The sequence below is a fragment of the Lampetra fluviatilis genome, chromosome 41 (genome assembly GCF_964198595.1).
Source record: "Lampetra fluviatilis chromosome 41, kcLamFluv1.1, whole genome shotgun sequence".
Taxonomy (NCBI): domain Eukaryota; kingdom Metazoa; phylum Chordata; class Hyperoartia; order Petromyzontiformes; family Petromyzontidae; genus Lampetra; species Lampetra fluviatilis.
The window spans coordinates 10,195,707-10,209,677 of record NC_136315.1 but is presented as its reverse complement, the minus strand read 5'-3'; the positions used below and the strand labels follow the sequence as shown (position 1 = coordinate 10,209,677).

The 13,971-nt window shown below is 59.6% G+C and overlaps 1 protein-coding gene across 13 annotated transcripts in view; it reads left to right on the top strand.

Moving 5' to 3' along the window:
* The window catches only part of LOC144946545 (uncharacterized), a 229,135-nt gene that overhangs the window by 200,652 nt on the left and 14,512 nt on the right, over positions 1-13,971 (top strand). For 11 of the 13 annotated variants that reach the window (XM_078875543.1, XM_078875536.1, XM_078875531.1 and 8 more), the window contains 5 exons: positions 7,797-8,144; positions 8,739-8,876; positions 9,364-10,041; positions 11,125-11,299; positions 13,517-13,635. In XM_078875543.1, the coding sequence (XP_078731669.1) occupies positions 7,797-8,144; positions 8,739-8,876; positions 9,364-10,041; positions 11,125-11,299; positions 13,517-13,635 (1,458 nt within the window). The remainder of the gene's footprint in view (positions 1-7,796; positions 8,145-8,738; positions 8,877-9,363; positions 10,042-11,124; positions 11,300-13,516; positions 13,636-13,971) is intronic. The other 2 variants (XM_078875541.1, XM_078875542.1) reach the window with 2 other exon arrangements.

Below are 13,971 nucleotides of genomic sequence, written 5' to 3'. Positions count from 1 at the left end.
CAGACTTACCGACACGCGCAGACTTACCGACACGCGCAGACGTACCGACACGCTCAGACTTACCGACACGCGCAGACTTACCGACACGCGCAGACTTACCGACACGCTCAGACTTACCGACACGCTCAGACTTACCGATACGCGCAGACTTACCGACACGCGCAGACTTACCGACACGTGCAGACGTACCGACACGCTCAGACTTACCGACACGCGCAGACTTACCGACACGCTCAGACTTACCGACACGCTCAGACTTACCGACACGCTCAGACGTACCGACACGCGCAGACGTACCGACACGCGCAGACTTACCGACACGCTCAGACTTACCGACACGCTCAGACTTACCGACACGCGCAGACTTACCGACACGCTCAGACTTACCGACACGTGCAGACTTACCGACACGCGCAGACTTACCGACACGCTCAGACTTACCGACACGCGCAGACTTACCGACACACTCAGACTTACCGACACGCGCAGACTTACCGACACGCGCAGACTTACCGACACGCGCAGACTTACCGACACGCTCAGACTTACCGACACGCGCAGACTTACCGACACGCGCAGACTTACCGACACGCTCAGACTTACCGACACGCGCAGACTTACCGACACGCGCAGACTTACCGACACGCTCAGACTTACCGACACGCGCAGACTTACCGACACGCTCAGACTTACCGACACGCGCAGACTTACCGACACGCTCAGACTTACCGACACGCTCAGACTTACCGACACGCGCAGACTTACCGACACGCTCAGACTTACCGACACGCTCAGACTTACCGACACGCGCAGACTTACCGACACGCGCAGACTTACCGACACGCGCAGACTTACCGACACGCTCAGACTTACCGACACGCGCAGACTTACCGACACGCGCAGACTTACCGACACGCGCAGACGTACCGACACGCTCAGACTTACCGACACGCTCAGACTTACCGACACGCGCAGACTTACCGACACGCGCAGACTTACCGACACGCGCAGACTTTCCGACACGCGCAGACTTACCGACACGCGCAGACTTACCGACACGCTCAGACTTACCGACACGCTCAGACTTACCGACACGCGCAGACTTACCGACACGCTCAGACGTACCGACACGCGCAGACTTACCGACACGCGCAGACTTACCGACACGCGCAGACTTACCGACACGCTCAGACTTACCGACACGCTCAGACTTACCGACACGCGCAGACTTACCGACACGCTCAGACTTACCGACACGCTCAGACGTACCGACACACGCAGACTTACCGACACGCTCAGACTTACCGACACGCGCAGACTTACCGACACGCTCAGACTTACCGACACGCGCAGACTTACCGACACGCTCAGACTTACCGACACGCTCAGACTTACTGACACGCGCAGACTTACCGACACGCTCAGACTTACCGACACGCGCAGACTTACCGACACGCTCAGACGTACCGACACGCGCAGACGTACCGACACGCTCAGACTTACCGACACGCTCAGACTTACCGACAGGCGCAGACTTACCGACACGCTCAGACTTACCGACACGCGCAGACTTACCGACACGCTCAGACTTACCGACACGCTCAGACTTACCGACACGCGCAGACTTACCGACACGCTCAGACTTACCGACACGCTCAGACTTACCGACACGCGCAGACTTACCGACACGCTCAGACTTATCGACACGCGCAGACTTACCGACACGCTCAGACTTACCGACACGCTCAGACTTACCGACACGCTCAGACTTACCGACACGCTCAGACTTACCGACACGCGCAGACTTACCGACACGCGCAGACTTACCGACACCGCGCAGACTTACCGACACGCGCAGACTTACCGACACGCGCAGACTTACCGACACGCTCAGACTTACCGACACGCGCAGACTTACCGACACGCGCAGACTTACCGACACGCGCAGACTTACCGACACGCTCAGACTTACCGACACGCGCAGACTTACCGACACGCGCAGACTTACCGACACGCTCAGACTTACCGACACGCTCAGACTTACCGACACGCGCAGACTTACCGACACGCGCAGACTTACCGACACGCGCAGACTTACCGACACGCGCAGACTTACCGACACGCTCAGACTTACCGACACGCGCAGACTTACCGACACGCTCAGACTTACCGACACGCTCAGACTTACCGACACGCGCAGACTTACCGACACGCGCAGACTTACCGACACGCGCAGACTTACCGACACGCTCAGACTTACCGACACGCGCAGACTTACCGACACGCGCAGACTTACCGACACGCGCAGACTTACCGACACGCGCAGACTTACCGACACGCTCAGACTTACCGACACGCTCAGACTTACCGACACGCTCAGACTTACCGACACGCTCAGACTTACCGACACGCGCAGACTTACCGACACGCTCAGACTTACCGACACGCTCAGACTTACCGACACGCGCAGACTTACCGACACGCGCAGACTTACCGACACGCGCAGACTTACCGACACGCGCAGACTTACCGACACGCGCAGACTTACCGACACGCTCAGACTTACCGACACGCGCAGACTTACCGACACGCGCAGACTTACCGACACGCTCAGACTTACCGACACGCGCACACTTACCGACACGCTCAGACTTACCGACACGCTCAGACTTACCGACACGCTCAGACTTACCGACACGCGCAGACTTACCGACACGCTCAGACTTACCGACACGTGCAGACTTACCGACACGCGCAGACTTACCGACACGCTCAGACTTACCGACACGCGCAGACTTACCGACACACTCAGACTACACTCAGACTTACCGACACGCGCAGACTTACCGACACGCGCAGACTTACCGACACGCGCAGACTTACCGACACGCTCAGACTTACCGACACGCGCAGACTTACCGACACGCGCAGACTTACCGACACGCTCAGACTTACCGACACGCGCAGACTTACCGACACGCGCAGACTTACCGACACGCTCAGACTTACCGACACGCGCAGACTTACCGACACGCTCAGACTTACCGACACGCGCAGACTTACGACACGCTCAGACTTACCGACACGCGCAGACTTACCGACACGCGCAGACTTACCGACACGCGCAGAGCTTACCGACACGCGCAGACTTACCGACACGCGCAGACTTACCGACACGCTCAGACTTACCGACACGCTCAGACTTACCGACACACTCAGACTTACCGACACGCGCAGACTTACCGACACGCGCAGACTTACCGACACGCGCAGACTTACCGACACGCGCAGACTTACCGACACGCGCAGACTTACCGACACGCGCAGACGTACCGACACGCTCAGACTTACCGACACGCGCAGACTTACCGACACGCGCAGACTTACCGACACGCGCAGACTTACCGACACGCTCAGACGTACCGACACGCTCAGACTTACCGACACGCGCAGACGTACCGACACGCGCAGACTTACCGACACGCGCAGACGTACCGACACGCTCAGACTTACCGACACGCGCAGACTTACCGACACGCGCAGACGTACCGACACGCTCAGACTTACCGACACGCTCAGACTTACGACACGCGCAGACGTACCGACACGCTCAGACTTACCGACACGCTCAGACGTACCGACACGCTCAGACTTACCGACACGCGCAGACGTACCGACACGCCTCAGACTTACCGACACGCGCAGACGTACCGGACACGCTCAGACTTACTGACACGCGCAGACGTACCGACACGCGCAGACTTACCGACACGCGCAGACGTACCGACACGCTCAGACTTACCGACACGCACAGACGTACCGACACGCTCAGACTTACCGACACGCGCAGACGTACCGACACGCGCAGACGTACCGACACGCTCAGACTTACCGACACGCGCAGACGTACCGACACGCTCAGACTTACCGACACGCGCAGACTTACCGACACGCGCAGACTTACCGACACGGGCAGACTTACCGACACGCGCAGACGTACCGACACGCTCAGACTTACCGACACGCGCAGACTTACCGACACGCGCAGACGTACCGACACGCTCAGACTTACCGACACGCGCAGACTTACCGACACGCGCAGACTTACCGACACGCTCAGACTTACCGACACGCTCAGACTTACCGACACGCGCAGACTTACCGACACGCGCAGACTTACCGACACGTGCAGAGCATACCGACACGCTCAGACTTACCGACACGCGCAGACTTACCGACACGCTCAGACTTACCGACACGCTCAGACTTACCGACACGCTCAGACTTACCGACACGCGCAGACGTACCGACACGCGCAGACTTACCGACACGCTCAGACTTACCGACACGCTCAGGACTTACCGACACGCGCAGACTTACCGACACGCTCAGACTTACCGACACGTCAGACTTACCGACACGTGCAGACTTACCGACACGCTCAGACTTACCGACACGCGCAGACTTACCGACACGCTCAGACTTACCGACACGCGCAGACTTACCGACACGCGCAGACTTACCGACACGCGCAGACTTACCGACACGCGCAGAGCTTACCGACACGCGCAGACTTACCGACACGCGCAGACTTACCGACACGCTCAGACTTACCGACACGCGCAGACTTACCGACACGCGCAGAACTTACCGACACGCGCAGACTTACCGACACGCTCAGACTTACCGACACGCGCAGACTTACCGACACGCTCAGACTTACCGACACGCTCAGACTTACCGACACGCGCAGACTTACCGACACGCTCAGACTTACCGACACGCTCAGACTTACCGACACGCGCAGACTTACCGACCACGCGCAGACTTACCGACACGCGCAGGACTTACCGACACGCTCAGACTTACCGACACGCGCAGACTTACCGACACGCGCAGACTTACCGACACGCGCAGACTTACCGACACGCTCAGACTTACCGACACGCTCAGACTTACCGACACGCGCAGACTTACCGACACGCGCAGACTTACCGACACGCGCAGACTTTCCGACACGCGCAGACTTACCGACACGCGCAGACTTACCGACACGCTCAGACTTACCTGACACGCTCAGACTTACCGACACACTCAGACTTACCAACACGCGCAGACTTACCGACACGCGCAGACTTACCGACACGCGCAGACTTACCGACACGCGCAGACTTACGAACGGCAGACTTACCGACAACGCGCAGACGTACCGACACGCTCAGACTTACCGACACGCGCAGACTTACCGACAACGCGCAGACTTACCGACACGCGCAGACTTACCGACACGCTCAGACTTACCGACACGCTTAGAGACTTACCGACACGCGCAGACTTACCGACACGCGCAGACTTACCGACACGCGCAGACTTACCGACACGCGCAGACTTACCGACACTCTCAGACTTACCGACATGCGCAGACGTACCGACACGCGCAGACTTACCGACACGCTCAGACTTACCGACACGCGCAGACTTACCGACACGCGCAGACTTACCGACACGCGCAGACTTACCGACACGCTCAGACTTACCGACACGCGCAGACTTACCGACACGCTCAGACTTACCGACACGCGCAGACTTACCGACACGCTCAGACGTACCGACACGCGCAGACTTACCGACATGCGCAGACTTACCGACACGCGCAGACTTACCGACACGCGCAGACTTACCGACACGCGCAGACTTACCGACACGCTCAGACTTACCGACACGCGCAGACTTACCGACACGCGCAGACTTACCGACACGCTCAGACTTACCAACACGCGCAGGCTTACCGACACGCTCAGACTTACCGACACGCTCAGACTTACCGACACGCGCAGACTTACCGACACGCTCAGACGTACCGACACGCGCAGACTTACCGACACGCGCAGACTTACCGACACGCGCAGACTTACCGACACGCTCAGACTTACCGACACGCTCAGACTTACCGACACGCGCAGACTTACCGACACGCTCAGACTTACCGACACGCTCAGACGTACCGACACGCGCAGACTTACCGACACGCTCAGACTTACCGACACGCGCAGACTTACCGACACGCTCAGACTTACCGACACGCGCAGACTTACCGACACGCTCAGACTTACCGACACGCTCAGACTTACCTGACACGCGCAGACTTACCGACACGCTCAGACTTACCGACACGCGCAGACTTACCGACACGCTCAGACGTACCGACACGCGCAGACGTACCGACACGCTCAGACTTACCGACACGCTCAGACTTACCGACACGCGCAGACTTACCGACACGCTCAGACTTACCGACACGCGCAGACTTACCGACACGCTCAGACTTACCGACACGCTCAGACTTACCGACACGCGCAGACTTACCGACACGCTCAGACTTACCGACACGCTCAGACTTACCGACACGCGCAGACTTACCGACACGCTCAGACTTATCGACACGCGCAGACTTACCGACACGCTCAGACTTACCGACACGCTCAGACTTACCGACACGCTCAGACTTACCGACACGCTCAGACTTACCGACACGCGCAGACTTACCGACACGCGCAGACTTACCGACACGCGCAGACTTACCGACACGCGCAGACTTACCGACACGCGCAGACTTACCGACACGCTCAGACTTACCGACACGCGCAGACTTACCGACACGCGCAGACTTACCGACACGCGCAGACTTACCGACACGCTCAGACTTACCGACACGCGCAGACTTACCGACACGCGCAGACTTACCGACACGCTCAGACTTACCGACACGCTCAGACTTACCGACACGCGCAGACTTACCGACACGCGCAGACTTACCGACACGCGCAGACTTACCGACACGCGCAGACTTACCGACACGCTCAGACTTACCGACACGCGCAGACTTACCGACACGCTCAGACTTACCGACACGCTCAGACTTACCGACACGCGCAGACTTACCGACACGCGCAGACTTACCGACACGCGCAGACTTACCGACACGCTCAGACTTACCGACACGCGCAGACTTACCGACACGCGCAGACTTACCGACACGCGCAGACTTACCGACACGCGCAGACTTACCGACACGCTCAGACTTACCGACACGCTCAGACTTACCGACACGCTCAGACTTACCGACACGCTCAGACTTACCGACACGCGCAGACTTACCGACACGCTCAGACTTACCGACACGCTCAGACTTACCGACACGCGCAGACTTACCGACACGCGCAGACTTACCGACACGCGCAGACTTACCGACACGCGCAGACTTACCGACACGCGCAGACTTACCGACACGCTCAGACTTACCGACACGCGCAGACTTACCGACACGCGCAGACTTACCGACACGCTCAGACTTACCGACACGCGCACACTTACCGACACGCTCAGACTTACCGACACGCTCAGACTTACCGACACGCTCAGACGTACCGACACGCTCAGACTTACCGACACGCGCAGACTTACCGACACGCTCAGACTTACCGACACGCTCAGACGTACCGACACGCTCAGACTTACCGACACGCTCAGACGTACCGACACGCTCAGACTTACCGACACGCTCAGACGTACCGACACGCTCAGACTTACCGACACGCGCAGACTTACCGACACGCTCAAACTTACCGACACGCTCAGATGTACTGACACCCTCGGACATACTTTTTACACATCCCATCAGCCACGTGGCCTTCTGAGAGTGCACAGTTTCAGCAGCATTGCTTGAGCGCGGGAAAAAATACGGACTCTCTGTACTCGTTACGTAAGGCGTGCCTTGTGTGTACCCTGATGGACAGACGCGATAGTTTCCAAGCTTAGCAATCGGTGGCCCGTCTCTTGCGAGGCAGCGCCGCCCCCGTGCCGGGTCATCTCCGTGCCGGCGGCGAGCTCCTCCACCGAGCGGCTCCGCCGCGCTGAGCCCCTCCGCGTTTGCGACCGTCCAGGTCGAGAGCCGTCCATCTCCAGCGACTCCAAGACGGACTCCTCCAATGAGTGCCTGCTGCAGCCGCACTCGGACTCGTCCGACTCGCAGACCACGGTCATCCACAACGCGGGGCACGACGTGCCGCACGCCGTCGCTGGCGTCGCTGCCGTGAGCGCCGCCGCCGCCGCCGGGAGCGGCAGCGGCAGCAGCAAGGCCGCCGGTAAAACCCGAGCACTGTTACCCATCGGCACTGTGTCCCGACGGGATTCTGCACCATGGATGCTCCTCAACCATCAGCACACTAAACCATCGGCACTCTCAACCATCGACACTCTAAACCAGCGACACTCTAAACCATCGACACTCTAAACCATCGACACTCTAAACCATCGACACTCTAAACCATCGGCACTCTAAACCATCGACACTCTAAACCATCGACACTCTAAACCATCGACACTCTAAACCATCGGCACTCTAAACCATCGGCACTCTAAACCATCGGCACTCTAAACCATCGGCACTCTAAACCATAGGCACTCTAAACCATCGGCACTCTAAACCATCGACACTCTAAATCATCGACACTCTAAACCAGCGACACTCTAAACCATCGGCACTCTAAACCATCGGCACACTAAACCATCGGCACTCTAAACCATCGACCTAAACCATCGTCACTCTAAACCATCGACCTCAACTATTGGCACGCTAAACCATCGGCGCGACGCTCTGACGCGTCGGCGTTGTGAACTTACCGTACGGTACCAGCTGCTCAGGCGCACCGTGGGGTCTCTGCTGTGGCCGGGTGCAGAATCCCCATCGCACGAGCGGAACCGGCAGCAGCGCAACAGCAAGGGGGGCAGCGCCGAGAAGAAGCGCAGCCAGAGCAGGCCGGCGCGCGTCGGCAGAGACGGTGACCCGGCGCCACAGTCCGGCTACCACAGTGACGGTACGGGGGGTGCGGGGGGGGGGGGGTGCGGGGGGGGTGATGGCGGGGGGTGGGGTGACGGGGGGGCGGACGGAGAGAGGTGGCCACTGCCGTAGACGGGAGATTCGGGGTGATGTCACCCATGACGTGACGAAGGTTATCTCGCGGTGGATTGCAAGTTTGGCCTGTGCTGGTGAACCCTACTGTGGGAGTGGGGAATTTGCAGCATTGGTTTAGGGGGACACCGATGGAGATGAGCAATACCTCGGTGTGGGTTGAGCAGGGAGATTCTTTGACTCAACTGTTGAGTGGTTCGTGTATAATGACCACCAGAGTCAAAGTCGGTCCGCAAACTCAAACGAGTATGGGGCAGTGGCCTCCTGCATGTGCCATACCGTTAGTGTCAAGCTCAGCCGCTCGCAACAGGTGATATTTTCTCCATTTCGCTCTCGGCTTCGCTCACCGCTCCGTCCTCATCCTACCACCTCTCCCGTTCTCCCGCAATCAGGGGAGGCTCTGAAGGAGAAGTCGCGTTCCCGGCAGAAGTCGGACGACGCCAAACAGAAGCCAAAGCAGGAAACCAAGCAGCAGCAGCAGCAGCCGCAGGAGCCACCCCGCAAAGACAGCGGCGGCCACCGCTCCGGTACCGCGGCAGATCCGGCGTCGGCCCTGCCAACCGCCGCGCCCTCCACGCCAAAGCCTCCCGCGGGCTGCGCCGACAAAGAACCGCGGCGGCGCGGAAGCGGCGGCGGCGACGCCAAGACGGAGTCGCGGTCTGGGTCGGCGGAGGCCAAGCCCCAGCGCGGCGTGCGGGGCTGGCGGCCCAACCGTGAGGCGCTCAACGTGGACAGCGTGTTCTGCGAGCGGCGCGAGAAGCGCGGCGGCGCAGCGGCGCCGCCCGCGGGCAGTCCCGCACGGCCCGGCGGCGGCGGCGGCGGAGCCGTCGGCGCCGCAAGCAGCGGCAGCAGCAGCAGCGGAGCGAGCAGTGGAGCGAGCAGCGGAGCGAGCAGCGGCGGCGGCGGTAGCGGAGTCTCGGTCGGAGGGGGCGGCGGCGGCGGAGGAGGAGGAAGTGGCGCGGGCGGTGGAGGGGGTCCAGCTGACGGCGCTGTGGTTGGGAAGACGGAGCAGCCGGACAGAGCGAGGAAGGCTCCGCACGCCGACGGCAAGCTCCCGAAAGCGGGGGAAAGTACGTTTTCAAGGATGCGCGCGCGTGGCGGTGAGCGCGCTTCACTACGAACCCGGCGACCCGAGTTCGATTCCCGCTCACGGACAACAGCGGTGTGGTGATTATCTGACCCGGTCCTGAGCCTTCCCCAGATTGAGTACCTCTCACGACCAATAACAGTGGTGAATATTGGTCCTGGGTCTCCCCTAGGTTGACTCTGCCTGGTGTGCTGTGTAAACATCACTGGGTAGATAAAGGCGGCGTGGTGCCGACCACCCCACCCCCCTCGTGTGCCGTGCCGGGCTTCATAGGCGTTCGCTAATAGCACTTGCCCCAACGGTCTGTTAAGGCTATAGGGGGAATCTTTGTCTTTGTTCGAAGACGACGATCCCGGTGTAACCTGCGGCGGGAGCAGGTTCTGTTTGCGAGAGGGAGGCATGGTGGTGGGGGCGGGGTAGCGGATGGCACAGTGATTAGCGGCATAGTGATTAGCGCCAATGCAGTACGAACCCCGGTGAACTGCACGGCTCGCATCGGTGGCGAGGAGACAACGGTGACCCTGGCTTAATGCCCGGCCAGGCATACATACATCGAGCTACCATTTGCAGCGATTGGTGTTTGAACTCGGTCTCCCGTGTGCCGCCCACTCGCCTTCAGAGGCGCTCGCTGACACAATTGGCCTCAAGGTTCTATGTCCGCTGACGGCGTTCGATAGCAAGGCTCCATGTGCACCGTTTTCATTGGAAATGTTGCCAGTAGAGTGACAAGAGAGTGCAGTGCAGCGTCACATTTCCCATTCAGACATCAATCGTGCGCCCTCCTTGTGACGTGGCAGAGACGCGGGGGAGGGAGCGGTGATGATGCTCGCTCGCTGCTCGCTCAACACTCTTACAATACCCCTAATGAAGCTGTCGCTGCTATGCGCGTTGCAATCGCAGCGGGCGTGAGCTGTGTTGGTTTATGCATGCACCGCTGCTGCTGCGTGTTACTAAAAGAGTGTGCGTGCATGTTACCAAAAGAACATGTGCGTGCGAGGGGGTGAACGCTCGCTCGCTCACTCGTATGACCGCGTGCGACCAACGCCGTGCCCGCCCGCGTGCGCAGAGAGTGCCGAGGAGGAGCGGGACTGGCTCAACGGGCCTCTGCTGCGGATCGAGTCCGGCTACGACAGCGGCGACCGCTGCAGCAACAGCTCGGCCAGCCTGGACTTCTCCCCGCTGGCGGAGCTGGCGCTGGGCGGGTCGCACGGGGACGCGCACGCCGCCACCGACGCCCTCAGGTGCGCCCCCCCCCCCCCCTCGTGCACTCGGTTTGTGATGGCGGTCGCCGGGGCCGCAGGCCCGCAGTGCCATGCGGCCAGCAACAAACGGCGGTCTCGAAAGGTGAATCGAGCAAGGTTACTAGAAACTAAAACCGTAAACTATTTTTTATTCTACCAGGTAAGGCCCATTGAGCTAGGTAGCTCTTTTTCAGTGGCGACCTGGCCACAAAGGATATCTCAATGAAGTGGCTTATAGTGTATAGCAGCCCAATACTCTAAACGTGTGATGTTGATTATAAATGTGGAAGAAAAAAACGGAGAACCCAGAGAACAATCCACGCGACCATGGGAGAACATGCAAACTCCAAATCTACTGGCCTTAGGGTAAGGGTCGAATTCATGACCTCCTGTATACCAGGCGAGGTAGTTAACATCTCGCCACCGTGGCACCCTACGATGCGAACATGGAGAGAGAGGAGACGCTGGACGGGGGATCCAAAGTGGAGCCGTCCGAGTGAAGAAAGCGGAAAAAGAAGTGAGGTGACGTGCAGGGTGGATGAGACGAAGCGGCCTGCTCAGACAGTCCTCAACTTGGGTGGAGGAATTAAGGAGTGAGATTCATGGGAACGATCACCGTGGTAGTCGTTAGAGAAGAGTCATAAGGAGGTGGCTTGCAGTTGCAATGGCGGCAGGGGTGGGGAGGACGTCTTCTACCATACGGTGGGGAGTTGATGGACCGGCATTTCTACATTTGTGTCGAGGTTGGCGAGCGAGCCAACGGGGGGACGGCTTCAGGAGTTCACCTCGAGGAGAATGTCTGAAATTGCACCGTCGGAGAATGCTCTTAAGTGAGCAGCGGCGTAACTCTGCGGTGCGCGGTCAGGGATTGGTGACTGCCGTCGCTCTGCGAGCCGTCATCAATCGTCTCTTGGCGTAGCAGACGAGCCGCGCGCCTGCCGTGCGATGCAGTCCATTGCGGAGCATGGTAGTGGTGGTGGTGGGGTGAATCGGGGACGTAGCCTTAATCTCGCACGCACGCACGCACGCACGCTAGCTCACGCCGGTGCAGAGGGACCCCGCGATGTCGACGTTCTCGCCGGGGGGGTGGATCCACCGAGTCGCAGCCTTAATTCACACACTCGGTGCATCGGGGGACCATGCACTGCACGCATAGACAAAGTGGATCTCTTGGATGTCGGTGGAACGCACGCGCACCGGGGCGCGCAAGTCCCACCTTCATGTGCTTTTCACAAAGGGGGTACGCAGGGACTCAACCTTAATACGAAGACAAAAATCCCCCGTATAGCCTTAACAGTGTGTTGGGGCAAGTGCTGTTAGCGAGCGCCTCAGAAGACCGGCACAGCACACGACAGGGTGGGTAGCCAGCACCATGGCCGACTGCCTATTTCTCCCCAGCGGCGATGTTTGCACACCACACCAGGTACTAATTTGAGGCTGAATCGACTTGGGGGAGGCCCGGGACCGGTTCAGATCATCACATGTTTAGGCCATGTGCGGGAATCGAACTCGCAGCGCACTAACCACAACACTCTACCGCTCCCCGTAACCGTAACACACGGACACACACACACACACACGCGCAAACATTGGCCCAGTGCATAGGAACACGCACCGCCTTGACAACGCGTGCGCTGGCAGGGACACGCGCTCGGCGGTGCCCACCGGTGATTGCTCCGCATCGCGCGCTCCCCACGCGTGCATGTGTCCCAGATCCCCCGTCCGGAGGAGATGCAGCGGAAAAGTTTTTTTCCATTATTATTTTTTCTCGTTGTTGTTGTGGTTGGCATCGAAACGGCCACAGAGGCAGAAAATTGCGGCAACTCGGACGAATTTTGTGCCAGATGTTGACGCAAATTGAGTTTGATGCCAACACGCGAATCAATCGCCCCCCTCCCCCCCATGCATTCTGAGCGAGCTCCCGGTTGGAATAAAAGTTGCACGAGATAAGTTGAGCGGGCTCAGCCAGGACACGTCACGGCGGTCGAGCTTAAGGATGGAGTGGCAGCCACAGGGGAGGTGGGGGGGGGGTGCAACGGAAATGGAGCTGTGCACTTAGAATGTGTATGCTTAGTAACGTAAAATATATACGTTAATGTTTGTTTTTATATTAAGAAAATAAAGGTGGAAATACCGAATCGTGACCCCCCCCCCCCCCCCCCGTGACACCTCCATGTGAGACTTTGACCGTGGCTTGGCTGCTTCCTCCTCCCACAGGCCGGGCCCGCGGGCTCGGGGCGACGCCACCGGCGACCACGGCGGGGACAGCGTCGCCTCGTCCGACCCGGACTCACCGCACCTCCTATCGCGGCACGCCTGGCCCACGCCACAGCCCAGTAAGTCGGCGCCACACTGTGCCTCACCGTGCCACACCGCGCCACACCGTGCCACACCACGTCACACCACGTCACACCACGTCACACTATGCCATAGCGTGCCACACCGTGCCACAACGTGCCTCACCGTGCCTCACCGTGCCACACCGTGCCACACCACGTCACACCACGTCACGCTATGCCATAGCGTGCCACACCGTGCCACACCGTGCCATGTGGTGCCACACTGTGCCACATAGCACCACACTGCCACACCGTGCCACATGGTGCCACACTGCACCACACTGCCACACCGTGCCACACTGCCCCACCGTGCCACACTGCCACACCGTGCCA